Genomic DNA, 23,179 nt, shown 5'->3' with positions numbered 1-23,179 from the left:
TTCTTTGACTTGAAATAACATAATCTATCCTGTAAAGCCTTGGGATTACCAGCTTTCACTCTTACTGGGTAATTACGATCTTGTGTGTACTTGTTCAGCAATACACAAGGGAAGTTTAAAGTGTCTGTGTGCATGTTCAAACTTTCATGAGTCAAGTACCCACTGTCTGAAGTTATATAATATAATATGAGTGTGAATGAGTGTTAATCGCTCAGTTGTGTCCAACTTTTTGGGACTCCTTGAACTGTAGATGGTCAGGCTCCTCCAGAATTAACTTACCTGGAATTTTCTAGGTAAGAATATTGGAGTGTGTTGCCATTTCCTTCTCCAGGGGATCTTCCCACCCCAGGGATTGAACCCAGGTCTCCTGCACTGCAGGCAGATTCTTTACTGTCTGAGAGAGACACCGATATATAGATCAGTCTTATGGACTCTGTGGGAGAGGGGGAGGGTGGGGAGATTTGGGAGAATAGCATTGAAACATGTATAATATCATGTATGAAACAAGTCGCCAGTCCAGGTTCGATGCACGGTACTGGATGCTTGGGGCTGGTGCACTGGGACGACCCATAGGGAGGGTAGGGGAGGGAGGAGGGAGGAGGGTTCAGGATGGGGAACGCAGGTATACCTGTGGTGGATTCATTTCGATATTTGGCAAAACTAATACAATATTGTAAAGTTTAAAAATGAAATAAAATTAAAAAAATAAATAAAAGTCAAATTTAATTTCAAAAAAAATAATATAATATACATTTAGGGAATGCCTTTTGAAAAATACATTTTTGAAGAAAATACAGCCTATTTTTTGCTTTATAACTTTTATTTTGTATTAAGAACTACTAATAGAAGGGAATGCTAGAGAGATGCTCATTACCTCTTTTTTGTTACTTCTGTTAAAATTACCTGAGAAAAATTCCTGAAAGCTAAACACCAAATTCGACTATTTATATTAACTACACTGACAGATCTGATACATAGTTTTTAATGATTTTTTGTTATCCAAAGAAGGCTCACTTATGGTAAAAGACCACATACTATATCAGTGAGTTCTGTAATTTTACTTAACCACAGTGATAACTTAGTGGAGTTTCTAATTAAAGTGCTATGACTATCATGTATGCAGATTCCATAAATATGATAGGGGTAACTGCCTGCGTCACATGGATTTGTTTATACTAGAAGACTAAATTGGAAAGGCCTCTTGCTGAGTTGTTTCTTTTCTATTTCTGTACATACAATTTATAGATGCAAGAATTCTGCTTGTAGATTAAGGAGCAGTTGCTCCTGTTTACTCTAGTCATTTTATATTTTGTATGCTCAGATAAAGCACTGCATTCCTACTGGGCAACATTTAACTGTAAGGAATAGGTTGAGGGTGTTTCTGATAGTAAGAACAAAATAAGATATGAGGAGCAAAATAACCAACAATGCCAACAATTCTTAATCTTCTCTGCTTGCTTTGGACCCTGGAGGGAATTTAAGAGTTAGGGTGATGCCACCAAACCAAGGAGGAAAGTTGATTCTAACCTTTTCCTCTTTCTCTGATGTTGCACAGGGGGAAATGATTAAGGGAGGAAATGCCTTTCTTATGTTTGGTTCTGATATTTAAATTCAAGCACCAAAGTTATACCCCAAAACAGTATAAAGAGTTTAGTTTTCTCTCAAGTTCTTTAAAGCTATCAGTTGTTCTTGAATGTGAAGAGAGATGCTACCTAACTTTCTCACAGATCATACTGATATCAAAAGGAAATAAAAATGAAATTATATTAAAAATGTCATCATGCATCATTACACATGTCTTCCAGGCATATAAAGTCTTATGAGGTATTCAAAACACTTTTACTTACAAAGTACAAAAAGCCTAAGTTTTTAATTTAAGGAAGTCATTTAACAGTAAGACATTTACAAAGTCAAGGAAACAGTCTAAGTTACTATGAGTTTCCCCACACATATAGAAACTGAAACAAGCTTCCTACACTATCATGCAGTTGAGTATTGAAATTAGAACAAAAGCCCACAACTCTGTCCTGAAATGAAGCAGTCGCTTAGCAGCAGGTATCAAACTGGTTAACAGGACGATGAATATAGATGAGCATTCCCCATTTCCCCTGAAAATGCTATTCAACTTTATATGGACAGGTATCATCTGCACCCTAGTCTTGTTTTATAGCATAGATAACATTAGGAATCAAAAATTTTGTTTTAAAGATGCTGATAACTTTACATCCATCACCCAGGTCAGTGAAGTTATTATACAAATACATCTTTCTCCAGCATAAACTTAGCCTTCTTATTTGTCTCCAAATATTCTGAAATGTAAACATTAAAAAGGAAAGAAGGAAATACTGACAGCCAGTTCATTGTTACCATGTTTCATTTTGCTACTTTTAAAACAGGGCAGTACTCCCTGCAAACGTCTTGCTTGGGAGACGGAGAACTTTCCCCACAGAAAAGCATCTTCGAAGGATGGACAAAGATGGGATAACCTAGGAAGAAAAAAGTATAGTGAATATAGTTAATATTAACAATATAGTTAATATAGTGAATATAGTGAGTGTCTATTCATGCAGTGACCTTGCTTAAGCCTGCATAGTTTGCAAGATATGAATGGAATCAAATTATAAAATAGGTGACACAGGTGCTGGTTGAAAGCCTGCTCAGAACTATTAAGGAGTAACTTAATAAAATTCTACCTTTTAGGAAACTGTGTGATACAGTTATTGCCTTGTTCACCATCATTTTCTTAGCAGGTATTAATAGGATGGCGTCTAGCAGATAGTACCTGAACTTCAATAAGATAATAAACAGCTATTCTACCAGCTTAAGTGAGTTTATACAGACATAGCCATGAGAATTATGATTCAAGTTATGCTAACTATGTGAACTATGGTGGCTCATAGGCAAATCCAGAGAACAAGGAAAGGGAGCTGTGTTTCAGGAAAAGGGCAGAATTGGGAGGAACTGTAATAATCAGAGTCTATTGGAAGAGGCTGTGAATCCAAGGTATGAAGGTTCTCATTGGTTGGGCTGCTAACCTCTCTGATTGGCTGGGCTATTCAGGAGCCAGAGAAGTTTTCAACTTCCCCAGATAGTAAAGTAGGAGACAACTTCTAGTGGGAGATGTCAACAGTGGTCACTTTGGAGTAATTGACTATGAATGTGACAGCTCCTCCTACAGGCCCACCCTACTTTCAGTTTTACTTGAGGTTTCTTTAATGAATTATACAAATAGGTTTTCAAAAATTATTTATGAAGGGGTAAATGAATAGTCCTTTTTGTTGGAAATCAGAAAGTGAAACCTACATAAGTTCCTATTGAAACCTACAGAGACAAATCCCTTTACCTTACTTAATCATTTGAAATAAATGTAACAAATTCAAAGAGACTAGAAAATCCCTAGATGATTTCCAACGTTAAAGTACACAAATTCTGCAATAGTAGAACTTTTTTAGCATAAGTATTTTCAATCAAAAAGATAGGAGATTAACTCAATTTACCAGTAACAAATAATAAAATGACTCATTATAAACTAATTCTGTACTCAGAATTATTTCATTTATCACCAGTTGAAAAGTTCTGTATTAATTTTGTCCTGCAAAACTGTTTCTTAAAATCTTAGTTTCTTGATGAAAGTGCTCAAACATGAATAAGGAAGAACATATGTATAGTAATATTAGTTTCTAGTCAAGCCTGTGAGTGTTGAGTAATAGCAAATTAAACTGTAACCACAAATTGCTTTCTGGGTTGCATTTAATTTACCCTCTAAACCTCTATGAGTTTTACTTGATTCAGGATTTTATTAAGAGGAAGAGTACTCATTGATTTTAGATGGCAAGAAGCTATTGAGGAACTTGCTATTGAATTGAATCAGTGGTTTTAGCTGAACGTGTGTTATTTTGTCATTTAAAAATTCCTCTTTCCATAGCTTGCAACCTAAGACTATACTCTTAACTATTACTTTTAAATTTTAAATGGAAATGTCTTCTCTTAAAAATATTAAAGTACAAAATGTTTCTAATTAGTGTTTATAAGAAATATTTGAATTCAAATGCAGTTTACAGTCTCCAGAGTTTTTTAACCATTTTTGGTATAATTTTCTTTGCTACTTGAGAAAAAATATATATGAAAATATTATTTAAAATTAAAAAGGCTATATTTATTGGATTTAATGCTGCAATAAAGCAAAAACAGGTTTATATATGGAAATTTAACACTTTGTTTTTTACTTTATCATAAGTAATTTCTGGCTGATGTGTTTGTATGCTTATATGTGTGTGTGTACTACTTAGAGATTTTATACATATATATGATATTTTATTTTTTAAATGTGATTAAAAGAACTAAATCAAAATAAGGAATATTTATTTGTAAAGGTATTTTAAAAATTTTCTATGGATTTAACCATATTTAAATAATCCTAGGGCACTTTTCTCTACTTCCAAATAATTTATAATTTTCAAAAATATAATTATTTTAAGTGTCATCCATTAACTAGTAAATTTACTTATTTGTCTTGTAATAGTTGGCTTAGTCTATATTCATATTATCTTGTGATTTGAGGAAAAGGCAAGGATCTTTAATTGAAATGATTAAAAATTAGGTAAAGTAGCTAAAAATGGAAGTTAGGGTAGCTGCACAGTGATAGAAGATTTGTTTGATATTTGAGATGAAGAGAAAGCCAAACTACTGTCTATCAGATGTTCCCTTTCTCTTGGACTAAGTTCTATTTTGCTATAAGTGGTGAGGAAAAATACTTAAAAATAGCATATGTTCTAATATTGTAAATATAATGTATGATACTATGAATATAATATAATTAATAAATATGATGTATGAAGCTCCAATACTTTGGCCACCTGTTGCAAAGAACTGACTCATTGGAAAAGACCCTGATGCTGGGAAAGATTGAAGGCAGGAGGAGAAGGGGACAACAGAGAATGAGATTGTTGGATGGCATCACCAACTCAATGGATATGAGTTTGAGCAAGCCCCAGGAGTTGGTGATGGACAGGGAAGCCTGGCATGCTGCTGTCCATTGGGTACCAACGAAGTGGACACGACTGAGCAAATGAACTTAACTGAACATGTGATAACTTTAGTATAGTCAAAATAATAAAAATTTTAAATATCATAATGCTATAACCAAACAATACCAATTTAAATACTTAATGTATGCAATCATATATTAGTTTACACATTCACACATTAGGTGATGGTTTAGTTGCTAAGTTGTGTCTGACTTTTGCAACCCCACAGACTGTAGACCACAGGCTTTTTTGTCCATGGGATTTCCCAGGCAAGAATACTGGAGTGGATTGTCATTCCCTTCTCCAGGAGATCTTCCCAACACATGGACTGAGCCTGGGTCTCCTGTGTTGTAGGAGGTCTCTTGTATTCCAGGTGGATCCCTACTGAGCCACCAGGGAAGCCCAAGGCACTTAAAAAAAAAATCAATTCAACTCAGTAAAATTTTTGCTAAACTGATTTTTACACTTAACAATAGATTATCAGTTCAGTTCAGTCACTCAGTCATGTCTGACTCTTTGTGACCCTGTGGACTGCAGCACACCAGGCTTCCTTGTCCATCACAACTCCGGAGCTGGTGATGCCATCCAACAATCTCATCCTCTGTCATCCTCTTCTCCTTCCCACCTTCCATGTTTCCCAGCATCAGGATCTTTTCAAATGAGTCAGTTCTTTGCATCAGTTGTCCAAATTATTGGAGTTTCAGCTTCAGCATCAGTCCTTCCAATGAATATTCAAGACTGATTTCCTTTAGGATGGACTGGTTTGATTTCCTTGCAGTCCAAGGAACACTCAAGAGTCTTCTCCAACATCACAGTTAAAAAGTATCAATTCTTCAGTGCTCAGCTTTCTTTATAGTCCAACTCTCACATCCATACATGATTACTGGAAAAACCATGGCTTTGACTAGATGGACTGGGCTTTTGTTAGCAATGTCTCCGCTTTTTAATATGCTGTCTAGGTTGGTTATAACCTTCTTCCAAGGAGCAAGCATCTTTTAATCATGGCTGCAGTCACCATCTGCAATGATTTTGGAGCCCTCCCCACCCAAAAAATAAACGCTCTCATTGTTTCCATTATTTCCCCATCTATTTGCCATGAAGTATGGGACTGAATGCCATGATCTTAGTTTTCTGAATGTTGAGTTTTAAGCCAACCTTAACAGAATTTTAAGTATTGTGAATGTTTCAGTTACATGCTATCATATAATTAAGTTACTTACTAGACATTTCACCATTTTCTACTGTTTTTCTATGTTATACAAAGGCACAAAGTACCTTACTAGCAAAGCTTTGTGCATGAAAATCTCTAACTTAATGGGACTGGGATTGTAGGCTTGAATGTGAGTCATTCATTGGCGAATAATATCCTGTACCAGTAAGAGAAGCATTAAAGCAATGATTGGTATTCTTAGGTGACTCATTCTCTCAGTGAATCTTAAAAAAACAGTGCCCAGCACAGAAACATGTATATCTTCCCAGGGCGTCTTAAATTTCTGCTCTCCTTCACACTATCCTATAAGAAAAAGTATTGTAAAAGTACTTGGTGATGTTTCTCAAATCTAATCAGTGTGATACCTTCCAACTTGCAAGATCTTGGACATTTCTGTATTTGTATGGATGGCCCTTTATTCTGGCATAGAGTACAGGGTCTCTGATGGAAGCTTACTGTGGTCAGAATCCATACCAGCAGTCCAGAGATAAAATAACAATGATCAGCCTTAGTAATTATTGTTCTCATCTTACTTTTTCTCTGGCCAGCCTGGGACCTGGAGCTAACTTTGTCAGTGATAAATTAGATGCATAAATGTGACACTCAAACCATCAACCAGACTTAGCAAAAATAATAATAATGTTTCCCATGAGAGAAAATGGAAATTGTAAGAAATAGATTCAGGAAAGCAAAATATAAGTTCCCAGGCTTTGGAAAGTCTAAAGTAGTCTCATGATAGCATGTGTGTCCCAATTCAGTCAGGCAGGGTTTGACTATATTTATAACCCAAATTGGGGCACATTTCCATGGCGATAACCCAAAATCAAAATTCCCAGAGGCTACAAGTAAAAAGTTCTTTCTTTCTTTCTTTAAATATACAAACAATAACAGGTTTCTTGAAAGAACAGTGGGAAAACCTTCACTTTCTCTGCAAAAAAAACCTTGTGTTCTAAACTGTTGATCTTCATCCCTCACTCTTATCACAAAACAGCTTCCACTCAAAGAGATTCTGGGCTAACATACCTACAGGCACAATGTGAGGCATGCCAAGACTGCAGTTCTCTTCCCAAAGAACAACACTTTTGCTGGGGTGAAAGTATTACATCTCTATAATTGCTAAACATTGATACCCAGAGATTAAAAGAGATTGTGTAGATATCAATTTCAAGAACTGGGGCTTTCCTTGTGGCTTAGCTGGTAAAGAATCCACCTGCAATGTGGGAGACTTGGGTTCGATCCCTGGGTTGGGAAGATCTCCTCGAGAAGGGAAAGGCTACCCATTCTAGTATTCTGGCCTGGAGAATTCCATGGACAGTCCATGGGGTCGCAAAAAGTCAGACATGACAGCGACTTTCACTTTCACAGCTACCTTTTATTGAGTACCTACCATGTGTCATGTTTTATATAACAAGAACACTTCTTATTTTATCTGTTTGAACCTTACAACATCCACTGCTGAAGGTACTGCATCCATCCAAGGCCAAGAACTCCTTCAAAGAAATGGTGTCATTGCCCAGGACCAGGCTCTACAGGGCAAGCACTCCCAGGCAGGAGGTCTGGTTCTGACTCCTCATCTAGTGCTCTTGGTTAAAAACAGAATAATTACTGTAGTCTTTCATGACACCTATAACTCCTGTTTCTTAATGCAGAAATTATCCTAATTTTCCTTCGTTTTAATTTATTCAAACATTTTCCTTTTATCTACCTTGATAAGCCAAACATTATTTCACTTGCATCAGTCATTACGATGATAAGTTAAAGATTGATTTGCTTGATCAATTTGCTTCCTACTATAATATCCATGTTGCAATTCTTAGTCCATATGCATCACCACCCCTACCTCCCATTAGACTGATAAATTGTGCACAATTTTGCCAATTAAGACTTAAACATCTTTGAGTCAAATTAATTAGGAAATACTTCCATAAGCCACAGTAGTTTAAACATTATATTACTCTAATTTACAGGGTCTTAGTGCAAATAAATTATACTAGATTTATATCTTATTCTCACTTATAAAGTGGTAAAGAAATATTATAGTATAGTATGTATCAGATGAAATTTAATATGTTGTATTTGAAATAGTTTAAAAAATATTTTCCTTTTTATTCTCAATGTAATTATACTACTAATCTCTATATGAGTAGGTGCTCAATAAATACCAGCTCTAATGACTTTACTGTGAGAACTGCTGCATTTAGATACAGCTGATGTTGCGGACTTGGACATTTCCTATGAAAGAAACTATAGTAATTAAAGCAATATTATGTTTAGAAGAATATCACAGATATTAATTTTCCTTTTTCCTTCATCTATGAAACAAATGTTTTATAATAGCTTATGCATGTCTTCCCAAAATGCTTTATGAAGGCTGCAGAATCAATCAAATTGTTCCATTGTCTTTCTCTTGTGTTTTGACTTCTTTTTACTTGTCTGAGCTATCACTAAGAGGTAGTCATCTAGAGGTACACCAAAGATACTTTAATTACTCAAACTATGGAAATTTTAGCAGCCTGTCACTTTAAAAGCAATATTTGACAATTATGTATTGTGTGCAGCTGGTCACTGTCCTTAGTTCTGTGTTTATTACAAAAGGATTCACTTAATATGCTCCTGGAGAAGGAAATGGCAACCCACTCCAATGTTCTTGCCTAGATAATCCCATGGACAGAGGAGCCTGGGAGACTACAGTCCATCACACCACAAAGAGTAGGACACGCCTGAGCACACATGCACAAGCACATAATGAATTAAGTGAATATTGAAACAGAAATGGAAGATATTGGCATGATTGCCTTTCCGTCAAGAGTTAAGTTCACATAGGAGAACAAACACTCTAATAAATAAAATCAGTGGCATGGTCTTCCCTATAAAAGTAGAAATGCATTTCAGATGTTAATTAGATATTAAAATTCAAATTTTCCTTGATATTGTGTAGCACTCTCTAGGCACGTTTCAAAATCTACTGAGGAAGGAACAATGGTAGGGAGATAGTTGTGCTTGAAGCTGAAGTGTGCTACAATAGACTCAATTAGGACCATTTAAGATTATAGTTTATGTGATGTTAACATCAGTTCATTAAAAATGTACTGAACTCTTAAATCCTTTCACACAGGTGATTGAACAGCAATACGGTGGTATCAGCTCTTCTCAATTATGACTCTCAGCATGATTTGAACTAGTGACTCACAGGAAATAAGCCATGTTCTATTGTCAGTCTATAAAAACTACATTTATAGAGAAGCAGTATTTCTACATATAATATTTTGTCTCTAAATTCATTCATTTTCTTTGAAATGGATGCAATAGGTTGTCTATTAAAAAGCACAAATTTTGAGTATGACAAAATGATTATCCCATACAGTATATCTCCATTTTATATATTTATATATTCATAATTTTATTAAATCTGAGCAAAATTAGTCATATGTGATGTGATATTAAAAGTTTTGTTGTTGTTGTTGTTATCACAATAGACTGAAAATTAGGTGTAGTCAGAGGTAAAGCATAAATTTACTACTCTCACATGATTCTGTCAGGCATAAAACTCCACCCCACACAGCTGTAAATAGTCTCCTATCTCATACATTGCATCAGCTAGAATAACATATACCAAGAGAACTAAGCAGTGATATGTGCCAAAAGGCACAATTGTATCTTACTAAAACACTAAAATTTATTAAAGTAACATATACATATTTCAGGTCACTTCTGATGGTAACATTGTGCAAATAGATGCCAAAGTAATATTCCAAACACCTTTCAATAGGGATATTCTATAAATAATGACTGGTAAAAAAAATCAGGGCCAGTGGGCAATAATGACTTCATTGCAAAAGCTACCTTAAAACTCTCAACTAAACACAATACTCGGTTATCCACAAGAAATGGAATGCTGTCTTGCATTATCTGTGTATTTATTCAGATCTATGGAACAACCATTTGTATATTTCTACTTATTTAACTTTTGTATAGCTTTGACCACTAGCATTATATTCATATTTCTACAAATTTCAGTGGTTTACCATTAGCTTTTTTCTTCTCTTAAATTATACGAAATTGAAATTCTTTCTTGTATTTTGCAAGTTGGACATGTCATAGTAAATGACAAATAATAAATGTTTGTTCCCAGATGTGTTCCAAGTATTTTTTACTTTGCCTGGGCATTGTACTGTGTATTAAAGTTGCTTCAGGAAGGATGTTAATGGCGTGTCCTGTGGTCTTCTTTGTAGTCGCAGCGCCGGGTTACCTTTCACCTCCCCGACGGCTCCCAGGAAAGCTGCAGTGACAGTGGTCTAGGAGACCACGAGCCGGTGGGTAGTGGAACCCTGATCTCACACCCTCTTCCTCTGGTTCAGCCACAGGACGAATTCTATGACCAGGCCTCTCCGGACAAGAGGACCGAAGCAGACGGCAACTCTGATCCCAACTCTGGTGAGTCCCCTTAAAAACTTTGCTTGGAGATTTTCTGGTTTTCTTTTGTGCCCTTGAATTTTAACAGTAATCCTGGGGAGCAAGTAAATGGTCATTCAATTGTTTTTTGCTGCCTTTGTTGTTTTAATATTTCTTGAAATAGATCTAACGTGCTTGACATATCAGCTGTTAAATTGTATGGTGCATCTTTAGTTTATGAACCATGAAAAATAAAAGAAAGAAATGCTGCAGATATAACTGCAAGAAGCCATTTTTTTTTGCATGACATCTACATGTCAAAGATATTAAAATAGGAAGACTTTTTTAGAGTTTAGAATTGATACAACATAGTTAAGTGGACATGGTCAATGACGGAAAAGAAAAAAAATGTCCTGTGGAATTCTGTTTTCCAATAAGGACTTTATATAGTGATTGAAACAATATGAAGAAGTGATAGTGATGTAAGGGTTTTACTTTTTACCTATTTAAATTTTGTATGATTCTTTAGTCAGTACACCAAGTGAAATGAGTGGGATGGGATTGGCAAAATCTTTTATTCTGCACAGACTTACATACATCCCATGTTAGAAATCATTGCTCACTCCAGGTAAGCCCTGTGAGGGCACTTCTTCAGCCTTTGAAAATCACTGGGGGCCAATGCTATACCTTTTTTGGTCATGCTAGTTGTTTGTTTCTCTTTAAAATCACTACCTAGTTCACTTTAATTGAAAAAATTAGAAGTCCAATTTAATAATTATTATGTCTAGCTTAAAGTAACAACCATGATTTCTGTTTGATTTGAATTGAAAGTTTTTTCTAACTCCATCTTGACCTGCTTATAAATTGTCTATAGTGCAAATGGGGTTAGGGTAACTTTTCTATAATGTTCTAGCTACTCTTCTGATTTCTTTAGATGTTATAGTGACTCTGGCAATTCTATGGTTGAAGTAGAAATACCAAGAGGAGGTAAAAAGCATTAAAGGGCTTTCTTAACTAATCCTATTGTGTTAACCCAGCATTAGTGTTCTCTGCCTACTAGAAATTTAAACTGATTCTAGTGATGGGTATCTTTTGTACATATGCCCCCTTCTAAAGTGTGCCCCAGTCTCTCCAGGTTTTTCTGATAGGTAGTTCTCTTCTCATTGGCATATGCAGTTACAATTGCATCTTCTTTCTGCTCAAGTTTTTCTCAGCCAATCTTTTAGGAAAATCTAAATTCCAAACCAGTTCTGGTCCTCAGTCTTTCATGCCCTGTGTCTTGATCTCATAAGGAAAACATAAGCGCATTTTTGACTTCACATATCCAGAAGGTCAGGGATATTCAGAGAGGCAATCAATCCTCTCACAGCATTTGGGGGACCTGATTAAATATTCTCCTTAGATCTCTTGGTTCTGATTAGTCTAAGGACCATTAACCTAAGTGGTTCCATTGACTCAGCTTTTCCTGGACTTGTGTGAAGAGGTTGAGTATGTAGGACAGTTCTTTCTCAAATGATTTCCTACTCTGCAACTTCCCCTTCTCCAATTTTAAAGCATCTTTTATTGATATTAAACCAAAGGTCCTGAAACTGGTTGTTGACCACCGCTTCTGCATGTGGCAGTGGTTGACTCTTCTGGTCTTCGGGCCTCTTCCAAAACTGAGACAGGAAAAATCCATTTTAAGCATACTGACACAAATAGGACTTGTCTATATAGTTCACCAGTTATTTTTACAGAAGTAAAGTTTTAAAAAATGTACACAGCAATATAGTGAAACTAAGCTGCCCTAGACCAGGACTTTATCCAATATATTTATTTTCTTAAACCTGAGAAATAGCACTGGCTGAGCTACCAAATGGGAGAAGATATGAGAGATTCTAAAGCTTGAGGTGGTAGGGGGAAATCTTTTCAAGTTTGCTCAAGAATTCTTCAGAATTTTTAACCAATCTGGTCACATGGCAAAAAAAAGACCGTAGGGAGGACACACCCTTGCATACTCCAACATTCAACTCAACACAGTTACTTCACTCAGGAGAATCATGGTCAGTGAAATGTGTTAAACCAGACCAGTGCTCCTTGATGGAGAACACATCTATATTTGCCACTGAGAAAGAAGGTGTCAAATAGGGGAAGAGGAGGCGCTCAGAGGGCCCCTGGTGGCCAACATTTCTTTCAGGATCTCCTGCCTGGCAGGTGGATTCTTTACTAGCTGAATTATCAGAGAAGCACTCTGACACTTGAAGGGACTTTAATTTTAATCTCATTTGTAAATGTCTGGAGAAGAATTCATTAGACCAGCCTAGAAACATTAAGAGATTCATAACTAAACAGTGATTCATATTGAGATAGCATTATGATATATTATATAAAATCTGCAGTCATGGTTTTGTAATTAACTTTGAAAAATTTGTGGCATGAGATACAGGATAATTGAAGCAGTAATCTTCACCAGTATTAATCTTGCTATGTAGATATGAATTGTTTCCTTTTTCTTCAGTGGCATTTTCTGTCTGCCTCTTGAAGAGTCTTCTCTTCAAGAAGGGCTTCCCTCAAAACTCAGTTGGTAAAGAATCTGCCTGCAATACAGGAGACCCCGGTTTGATCCCTGGGTTGGGAAGATCCCCTGGAGAAGTGAAAGGCTACCCATTCCAGTATTCTGGCCTGGAGAATTCCATGGACTGCTTAGTCCATGGGGTCGCAAAGAGTCAGACATGACTGAGTGACTTTCACTTTCACAAGAGTAATAATTTTATAGTGATCATGCAATATCCATATAAATTTGTATTATCTATAGTTATCGAATATTGTATTGATATAGATTCCTAGTTTTTCAAATATAATGATTCTCAATAAAAGTAATTAAAATTTATTATAATTTCATGGTAAATTTCTCATTATACATTTTTTTAAAGAAATTAATAGAAATGGTATCATGTGCAGGAGTTTTTGGAAACCTAAGTTTTAATATATCTTTGTTGTGGTTTAGTTGCTATCATGTCTGACTCTTTGGTGACCCCATGGACTGTAGCCCTCCATGCTCCTCTGTCCATGGGATTTCCGAGGCAAGAATACTGAAATGGGTTGCCATTTCCTTCTCCAAGCAATCTTCCCAACCCAGGGATCAAACCCCTGTCTCCTATTTAGAAAGTAGATTCTTTACCAATGAGCCACCTGGAAAGCCCATGTAGTACACATTTAGGCTTTTATATAAACCTCTAGCAACCAAATAGATGATGTCTTGATGTTCTAGACACTTCTGAATCCTAGAGCATGCTTAGCCGACTGGCCCACAAGGGACACACACATGAGCATTTCTTGCACTAAGTTTTGTCAGCTTTTCTGCATAAAAAGGTTCATCTTACTTGCAAATAGCAGAATAAATTGTATTTCCTTAAAAAGTTAACTTATTAATGTGATCATGCACTTCATGTAAAATTCAATAAAACCATTAATTTATGAAAATAGTGATTTTCAATCGAAGATTTTAATTTTTAGCACATATAACTAGAGTTATGAAAGAATTTTAGTAAGTTAAAAAGAAACCAAAACAACTATGTGATCAGATCAGAAGCAGCTTGTTATCACTAATTCAGAATTAAATTCCATTGAGAAACATGAATAGAGTTATATTTTGTATCTGGTGTTTCTTTTAAATGCTAATTTAAAGGATTTTCTTCTATTTAATCACATACAAAATTTCAAATTGTGTTTATGTTTTTAAAGCCCTGTCATATACTTCCACTTCTACCTGGATTGTGTATTAATAAATTGGTGAATTTCTCACTAAGAATACTTTTGGTTGTTGGTGATATTTATGGGTAAATTTATTGAGATCTACTTATGAATCAGGAATAATAGTAACTGTTTTAATGTATTGTTTATGATTCTACACCAATATTGCAAGTTAGATAGTATTATGAAAGTGTTAGTCATTCAGCCATGTCTGACACTTTGTGCCAGGTTCCTCTGTCCATGAATTTCCCGGGCAAGAATACTAGAGTGGGTAGCCATTCCTTTATCCAAAGGATTTTCCCAACCCAGGGATGGAATCCAGGTCTCCTTCATTGCAGGCAGATTCTTTACCATCTGAACCACAACTGAATTTCAGAAAATTTTTCTAAGACTACTTTGCAATTAGATTGGGAAACAATGGAAACAGTGACAGACTTTATTTTCTTGGACTCAAAAAAAACTGCAGATGGTGACTGCAGCCATGAAATTATAAAAGACGCTTGTTCCTTGCAAGAAAAGCTATAACAAACCTACAGAACATATTAAAAAGTGGAGACATTGTTTTGCCGACAAAGATTGGTATAGTCAAAGCTGTGGTTTTTCCAGTTATCATGTATGCGTGTGAGAGTTGGACCAAAAAGAAGGCTGAGTGCTGAAGAATTGATGCTTTGAACTGTCCTGTTGGAGAAGACTCTTTAGAATCCTTTGGACAGCAAGGACATCAAACCAGTCAATCCTAAAAGAGATCAATCCTGAATATTCATTGAAAGGACTGATGCTGAAGCTGAAGTTCCAATACTTTGGCCACCTATTGTGAAGAGCTGACTCATTGGAAAAGACCCTGATGCTAGGAAACACATAAGACAGGAGGAGAAGGGGACAACAGAGGACAAGATGGTTTGATGGCATCACCAACTCAATGAACGTGAGTTTGAGCAAGCTCCAGGAGATGGTGAAGAACAGGGAAGTCTGGCATACTGCATTCCATGGGGTGGCAAAGAGTCGGACTGAGTGACTGAACAACAAACTTTGCAAGTTTACCTGACTTCACAGGTTATGCTTTTATTAATCAGAGAAACCACCTGCAATATGCACATGTTAAGACAGTGTGTAAAAGAACAGAGTCATTACTGACACTGAGTTTTAAATTTGGGAGCATGGATCTCATTTTTTAAGAAATTTGAGAAATTGAATAATATGAATTCTAAGATGTACAACTTGTGAAAGAACTACTGTGTCAAGGATTATTTGGCATTTTTAATGAAAATTTAAATCTTAATAGGACCCAACAGATCATACAGTATAAATTATTCTATACAGAGGAATAAAAAGGGAAGTGATTGGCTTAAGTTACATAGCTTGTGAGTCAAGACTAGAACTCATATATACAGACTGTTATTTAGTGCTCTTTTCATTGAAACATTTTTTCTTTATTATTGTCCTTAAACTTTTTCCTTAAAGAGAATCTGAGTGATTAGTTATTAGCAACTATTTTTCCCATTAATCATTAAAGACTTTTTGCTCACCTTCCTATTCTCCTTGCATAATAGTTCCTGATATATAATAGGACAGCAATGTATAAAAATAATCAATTGTTCACAAACACATGAAAATACAGTCAGACAATTAAGTGTTCTATCAAGATAAAAACAAATAAACAGAAAAAACTAGCAAGTGCTACATCATGTTAACTGTGTGTGTTGTCTTCAGTTTGGAGTATTGACTCCTTTTTAATGGTCTATATTTTCCACAATTTTAATAATATAGTCATAATTATATTTTTCAGAGAAGGCAATGGCACCCCACTCCAGTACTCTTGCTTGGAAAATCCCATGGACGGAGGAGCCTGGTAGGTTGCAGTCCATGGGGTCACTAAGAGTCAGACACGACTGAGCGACTTCACTTTCACCTTTCACTTGCATGCATTGGAGAAGGAAATGGCAACCCACTCCGGCGTTCTTGCCTGGAGAATCCAGGGATGGCTGAGCCTGGCAGGCTGCCGTCTATGGGGTCGCACAGAGTCGGACACGACTGAAGCAACTTAGCAGCAGTAGCAGCAATTATATTTTTATTTGTAATTTTCATGGAAAGCATGCAATACAGAACTGAGATACTCATTCTTAGAGTATCTGTTTTTCATCAAGTAAAAACATTATTAAATTTTTTTTTCCTGTCATTCTTAAAGTTATGGGAGATACATGCTAAGAAAAAATGAGAATTTAAAATGATTGGTCATGAGATACAGGCCATCATTTTGGGGAGGAAAAAATAAGCTTAATAAAATTTTAAAATACTCCAGAAAAGTCCAGAAAAAACAATGACGCCATCAAATTTCAGTCTTAAGAAATTGTGCTAATCCTAATAGGCAAGAAAAAAATCATTAACCATAAGATCCTTTGGGGGGGGAAAAAAAAAAAGATCCTTTGGGAATTAAACATGAATTTGATCTTCTGGGAACAGTACTTTATAAAAATAATTTTGTGAACTGTATTTATTATTGTTAAACATATACTGGGTTGAACTAATTTTATTGATCCAAAGAAAATTGTTCAGAGGTTTTGTTTTGTCACTTGTTGTGTTCACTTCCCTATGGTATTTTTGTAATCAATTCATGATGATCCAATAATACTGGTCCCTGAGTTAATGAATCTAGCGTTCCTCAGAAAATGGTATAGAGAAAAGATAATCAATCATACTGTACTTTAAATTTAAGAGGAAAAAAGGCAACAAAAGAACAAAATTTGATTTTTTTTATGCTATAAAGGCTTATTTATGCTTCTTTATAGCTTTATTAAATTTATTTGTCTAAATAAATTTAGAAATTTATTTGTCACTGCTGCTGCTGCTGCTAAGTCGCTTCAGTCGTGTCTGACTCTGTGTGACCCCATAGACAGTGGCCCACCAGGCTCCCCCGTCCCTGGGATTCTCCAGGCAAGAACACTGGAGTGGGTTGCCATTTCCTTCTCCAATGCATGAAAGTGAAAAGTGAAAGTGAAGTCGCTCAGTCGTGTCCAACTCTTAGCGACCCCATGGACTACAGCCCACCAGGCCCTCCGTCCATGGGATTTTCCAGAGTGGGGTGCCATTGCCTTCTCCGGATATCTATCTATCTATCTATCTATCTATCTATCTATATATATATATATATATACCGTATATATTCTATTGCTAATTGCCTCCAACTTTGTGCCTTAAAACAACACACATTCATAATTTCACAGTTTCTTTTAAGTCAGGAGTCTGAACATGACTTGGATAAGTCCTCTGCTCAGGATCTCAAATGCCTGTAATCAATGTGTCAATCAGGTTGTATGCTCATCTGCAGGCAAAACTGTAGAAGAATTTACTTCCTAGATTTTTCAGATGGTTGTTTTTGTTGGTTAGTTGCTAAATCCTCTCTAGCTCTTTTTGCTACTCAATGGACTGTAGCCTGCCAGGTTCCTCTTTCCATAGGAATTCTCTGGCAAGAATACTTGAGTGGGCTGCTATTTCCTACTCCAAGGGGTCTTCCCAACCCAGGTATCAAGCCCACATCTCCTGCATTAGCAGGTGGATTCTTTACCCCTGAGCCACCTGGGAAGCCTTTTCAGATTGTTAGCAGAATTTATTTCCTTGCAGGTTTAGGACTGAGAACCCCAGCATCTTGCTGGCTGTCTGCTGGCGACTGCTCTCAGCTTTAGCGGCAACCCTCAAATGTTAGCCACACGTGCCTCTCAACATGAATTATTACTTCTTCAAGGGCAATTAGAGAGACAGTCTCTGGAGTGAGTTTGTAGCAACACACATTCTTATATAGCTTAACATATTTACGGGAGTGACATTCCATCACTGTTGCCTTACACTATTGGTCATAGGTCATAGGCAAGTCTCAGGTCCTGCTCACACTCAAGGAAGGGTATACACATAGTCATGAACACGAGGAGTTGGGATCCTGAGCAGTCACTCTAGGGTATTTCTACCACAATTTATATAAGACTTAGTAATTCTGTTATAATTTACAAATTAAGAGCTGTCATTTAAGATCCTTTGTTCACACAGGTTTTCCATGATTCATTCATTTATTTGTTCTGTAGACACTCATACAGAGGCTACTTTGTGCCAGGTACTGGATTCTGGGGACAGGCATTAACCAAGTTTTTCTAAACTTAAACAAATTGAGATACTAGACTGTGAGAACAAAAGTTCTAATCTAAGTTCCTTGGTCAGAGAGGTCATGAGGAGTTTTGTGGAAATTTGTGAAGTTCCTGAAATTGTTTTGCAATTTATTTTCTCTCAGAGGCAGGCTATAAACATTTCACAGACCACAAAAAGAAGATAAAAGATATTGATTTTTGTAAGAAAGAAGATACTGGATACCAATAACATTAGTGAACTAGAAGAAATGCCAATTATAAGTGTAAAAACAGATTTTTTTTTTAAAAGCATTTATTTATTTGGCTGTGTTGAGTCTTAGTTGTGACACATGGGATCTTTGTTGCATCTTGCTGGATCATTCCTTGCAGCCTATGGGCTTCTCTCTAATTGTGACTCATGGGTTTAGTTGTGGAGTCTTAGTTCCCCTACCAGGGATTGAACCTGTGTCCCCTGAATTGAAAAGTGGACTCTTAACCCCTGGACCACCAGGGAAGTCCCTAAAGTGGGGTTTAGAATAGAATGTCTTGAATAAGAAATCAATAAAAAGTTCTACAAAGTGATACTTTAAACAAGTGACACTGGATGAACAGAAATTGAGTAAATAAAATATATGTGTGTGCCCCTGTGTATATGTGTGTGTATGTGAGCACCCGCTGAGCAGGGCAGGTTTTTTAGTGCTATGAATTGTCAAGGGCAGTTGGGTAGACAGTGAATAGTTCAGTATTTTTGTAGCACAAACTAGTTATGCTTAGCTCCACCACACAGTCTCAGGTTCCTAACTTTCAAAATGGGGTTATTAGTGTCTTTGAGATTATTGATATAAAAGCTACAGTTATTTGATATCAATAATCACTTAGCGTAGTGTTTGAAACATAGATACTCAACAAATGGTTGATATTCAACTGTTTCAGTCTGTGATAAGAAATGAGCCTAAATTGAGATATAGGTTGGGATCAGATTTTGAATGATGGGGAGGATATGATACGTTCTAATTGAATATAGCCAATAAGAGAATAGAAAGATTTGGTATTCCAAGATTTTAGTTTGCTAGACTTATTAGAAAACTACACAAATAAATTAGAGAATATGAGATAAAAATTCAGGAAACCATTTTTAAATTTAATTTTGGCTTCCCTGGGTCTTTGTTGCTGCACAGAGACTTTCTCTAGTTGTGGCAAGCAGGTGATACTATTTAGCTGTGGTGTAGGGGCTTACTGTAGTGGCTTCTCTTAGGTGGAGCTTGGGTTTTAGACTTGTCGGCCTCTGTAGTTGTAGTGCAGGAGCTTAGTTCCCATGTGGCACATGGGATCTTCCAGGACCAGGGATCTAATCCATGTCCCCTGCACCAGCAGGTGGACCCCTAACCACTAGACAACCAAGAAAGTCCCAGGAAACAATTCTTAAAAAAAACAAATAAATAAACATTTGCAAGGCATACGACGTTTTTTAGGAACTAGGAGAATGACTATGAGTTGGAAATTGGAAAATGACAATGTAGAAGGTGAATGAAATTTGGGGAGTAACTATGGGAATTATGAGGATGGACAAGGAATCCAAGAAGGAAATTATGACACATCTTAACACTTAGGGCAGGCAAAGATGAGAGTAGAGTGGAATGAGAGCAAAGAGTATTTAAAAAAAGAGAGAGAAAATAGGGTAAAGTCAAAAAGATATTTGAAAGCTTTCGGGAGGTTTGAGTCCTATACACAGTTAGTGTTGGCTTCTTTGGGGAGGCAATGTGGAGTTGTTATTAAGAGCACAGACTGTGGATTCAGAGTATCTAACTCATTGATCCTGGGTCCACAGGACTGTTGGCGTATGATACAGATTTGATTTACAGGTATCTTTAATATTGTATTATTATTATTATTAGCAATAGAGAGTGCAAATGTTAACATGTAGATAAATCAAAACATGTATCTTAAATATTTAGCAAAAGTTGTCAATTAAGTTTTCAAAATTACCATGTTGAGTTTTAAAATGCAAAATTATTGTTATACCCTAGAGGATAAATATTCTAAAAAAGTGTTTCAAATTCTGAATACTTTATATCTTAAATTCCTTTCGTGTTACTTTTTTCATACTTATCATATTTGATGGGCAGTTCCAAAACATCACTGTTTGCTAAAGAATGATAAACTTATACAATAAAGTATATGTTTATGCTCCAGTATATTCATTATTTCACTTTAAATAAATTATGTTCACTTTGTGACTTTAAAGTATTTATTATAATATTAATTATTCACTTGTTTTATTACTATTTCATTTTTAAGAGGATTGCAATGAGATGATTTTATGTATTATTACTTGAAGTAGTCAGAAGATGGCTGTAAAACCAGCAGGAACACAAGATTTCTCTGCTGGCAAGTTTTAGATCTCATCAATTTCAAGTGTGACTTTAATCCCAAAAAGAATTAGCTTTGAATACTCATTTATTATAAATATTTAAAAGTTGTTAGTAATATTCTTTTGCATTTGAGCTTGTAGGAGTCACTGAAATAGTATGTTCTGTGCTGTAGCAGAAAAATCTGTAGGAACAATACGCCTCCTAGTGTAAATGAAGGGTAATGTCAGCTTTCATTCCTGTACTGAGAGGAATTGTATTTCTATAGCTGCCTGCTGCCTTGTGATTCTGCTAAGGGTGGGTAAAGAGGAATGGCATTAGTCAACTCTGAATTGTGGTCTGCCTTAGAGGGTAAAAATATATATATATAAATTCTTCCTATATCAGTGTTTATAGTAATTTGAGTATTGTAAGTGATAGATAACAAGATAAACAAATCAGTAGTTATATCTAAAAATAAGGAGTTACTGGTTTCAGTAACTGTTAGAAATATTTTAAAGCCATCTCATAAGAAAAACATGGAAATAAATCACCAGTTTTAAAATATATATATATACTCAAAATCAAACTAATGTCTTTTATTATATCCTGATATGGAAAAACAAATTAGAGAAAAAAAAACTGTCTAGGGTTTTAAAATGACTTGAAAATTTTGAAGAAATCACAGATACTTGTCTCAAATGTCCCAAATTAACCTCACCACTATTTTGACACATGTTTCTGTCAGTGGATTGAGAATTATTCTGCTTAGTGTGACTGAAAAATACATGGATGCCCAGATTTTGATAACTCTTAAGTTTCCAGATAAAATACAGGATGGTCAGTTAAATTTGAATTTCATATGAACAATAAATTGTTTCAGTCTAAGTATATCCCAAATATTATAATATTGCAGTTTCTTGCAATATCTGGGACATACGTTCACTGATTTAAGCATCCATTCTGCATTTTATTTTTTCTGAATCTGGCAACTCTACTCAAAATATAATGATTTAATAAAATAGTATTAAATGAATTAAATCATTTAATTTAAGTATTATGAGGAAGTTTACTGATGGCATGCATCTGCTGCTGCTGCTGCTGCTAAGTCGCTTCAGTTGTGTCCGGCTCTGCGCGACCCCATAGACGGCAGCCCACCAGGCTCCCCCGTCCCTGGGCCGTCCCTGGGATTCTCCAGGCAAGAATACTGGAGTGGGTTGCCATTTCCTGCGCCAATGCATGAAAGGGAAAAGTGAAAGTGAAGTCGCTTAGTCGTGTCCAACTCTTAGCGACCCCATGGACTGCAGCCTACCAGGCTCCTCCGTCCATGGCATGCATCTAATTACAGTTAAAATTGGGTGCAATGATTAGTCAACATAGAGTTGGACTTCCCTGGTGGCTCAGTGGTTAGAATCCACCTGAACTGCAGGAGGTGTAGTAGGCACATATTCAATCCCTAGGTGAGGAGGATCCCTTGGAGGAAGGCATGGCTACCCACTCCAGTATTCTTGCCTGGAGAATTCTATTGACAGAGGAGCCTGGTGGGCTACAGTCCATGGGGTCTCAAAGAGTAGGAAGTGACTAAGTGACCAAGCACAGCACAACACATGTTAGAGTTAGTTCTGTGATACTTCCCCAGGTAGAGATGTTATTTCTTTACTTTAAAAAAAGCATCAGTTCATAGTACCCAGAAAATAATCATCAGGTCCAGAAAATAATCATAATGTTAGAGGCTCAGTCTGTGCTTATATTCAACAATATAAATACATCACTCTACCATTGAATGATGACCTTTATGTTGGTCTTTCCCTGATTGTTGCAAACAGAGAAATTCTGGTTAAAGATTTTTTTTTTTTTGAGAGGGAAAAGGGATTTTATTTCTTCATAATAATAAAAGTAGTACCTCATTTTTTATTCCACCCAAAATAAATATATCAAATAAACCACCCTACAGCTTAGGCAGTCTCCTTTCAATAAATGACTTGGATCTCACCACATAATCAGGCACTTTTTTTTTTTTTTTAATAAAAAAATTTTCACATGTTTCAATGCCATTCTCCCAAATCTTCCCACCCTCTCCCTCTGGTTAAAGATTTTGATGCATGATTTTTTGTTGTTGTTGTTCAAAGTCTGTTTTATACAACATATTTTATAATTCTTTGTTTTCATTGACTTTTACATACTTTATTTGCCTTCAGGATCTAATCTATAATTTGGGGGATCTGATTGCTTTGAAGGAAAACTATGTCAACATGGGTAGGAGATAGAGAGAGGGAGAGAGGAGTGAAGCAGGAGAGACAGAGTTTCAATTTGTTTCTGAAATTTTAAGGCTTTTCTGCATATCTTAGTAAAGACATC

The 23,179-nt window shown here is 35.9% G+C and overlaps 1 protein-coding gene across 6 annotated transcripts in view; it reads left to right on the top strand.

Annotated features, from left to right (window-relative positions):
- The window catches only part of PCDH9 (protocadherin 9), a 1,143,194-nt gene that overhangs the window by 734,282 nt on the left and 385,733 nt on the right, over nucleotides 1-23,179 (top strand). For 3 of the 6 annotated variants that reach the window (XM_005213832.4, XM_025000106.1, XM_003586718.5), the window contains one exon: nucleotides 10,596-10,671. In XM_005213832.4, the coding sequence (XP_005213889.1) occupies nucleotides 10,596-10,671 (76 nt within the window). Of the gene's footprint in view, nucleotides 1-10,469; nucleotides 10,672-23,179 lie in introns of all 6 variants that reach the window. The other 3 variants (XM_002691877.6, XM_010810824.3, XM_002691876.6) reach the window with 1 other exon arrangement.

This window comes from Bos taurus, chromosome 12 (genome assembly GCF_002263795.3).
Source record: "Bos taurus isolate L1 Dominette 01449 registration number 42190680 breed Hereford chromosome 12, ARS-UCD2.0, whole genome shotgun sequence".
Lineage (NCBI taxonomy): Eukaryota > Metazoa > Chordata > Mammalia > Artiodactyla > Bovidae > Bos > Bos taurus.
This window is presented reverse-complemented; position numbering and strand designations above follow the sequence as displayed.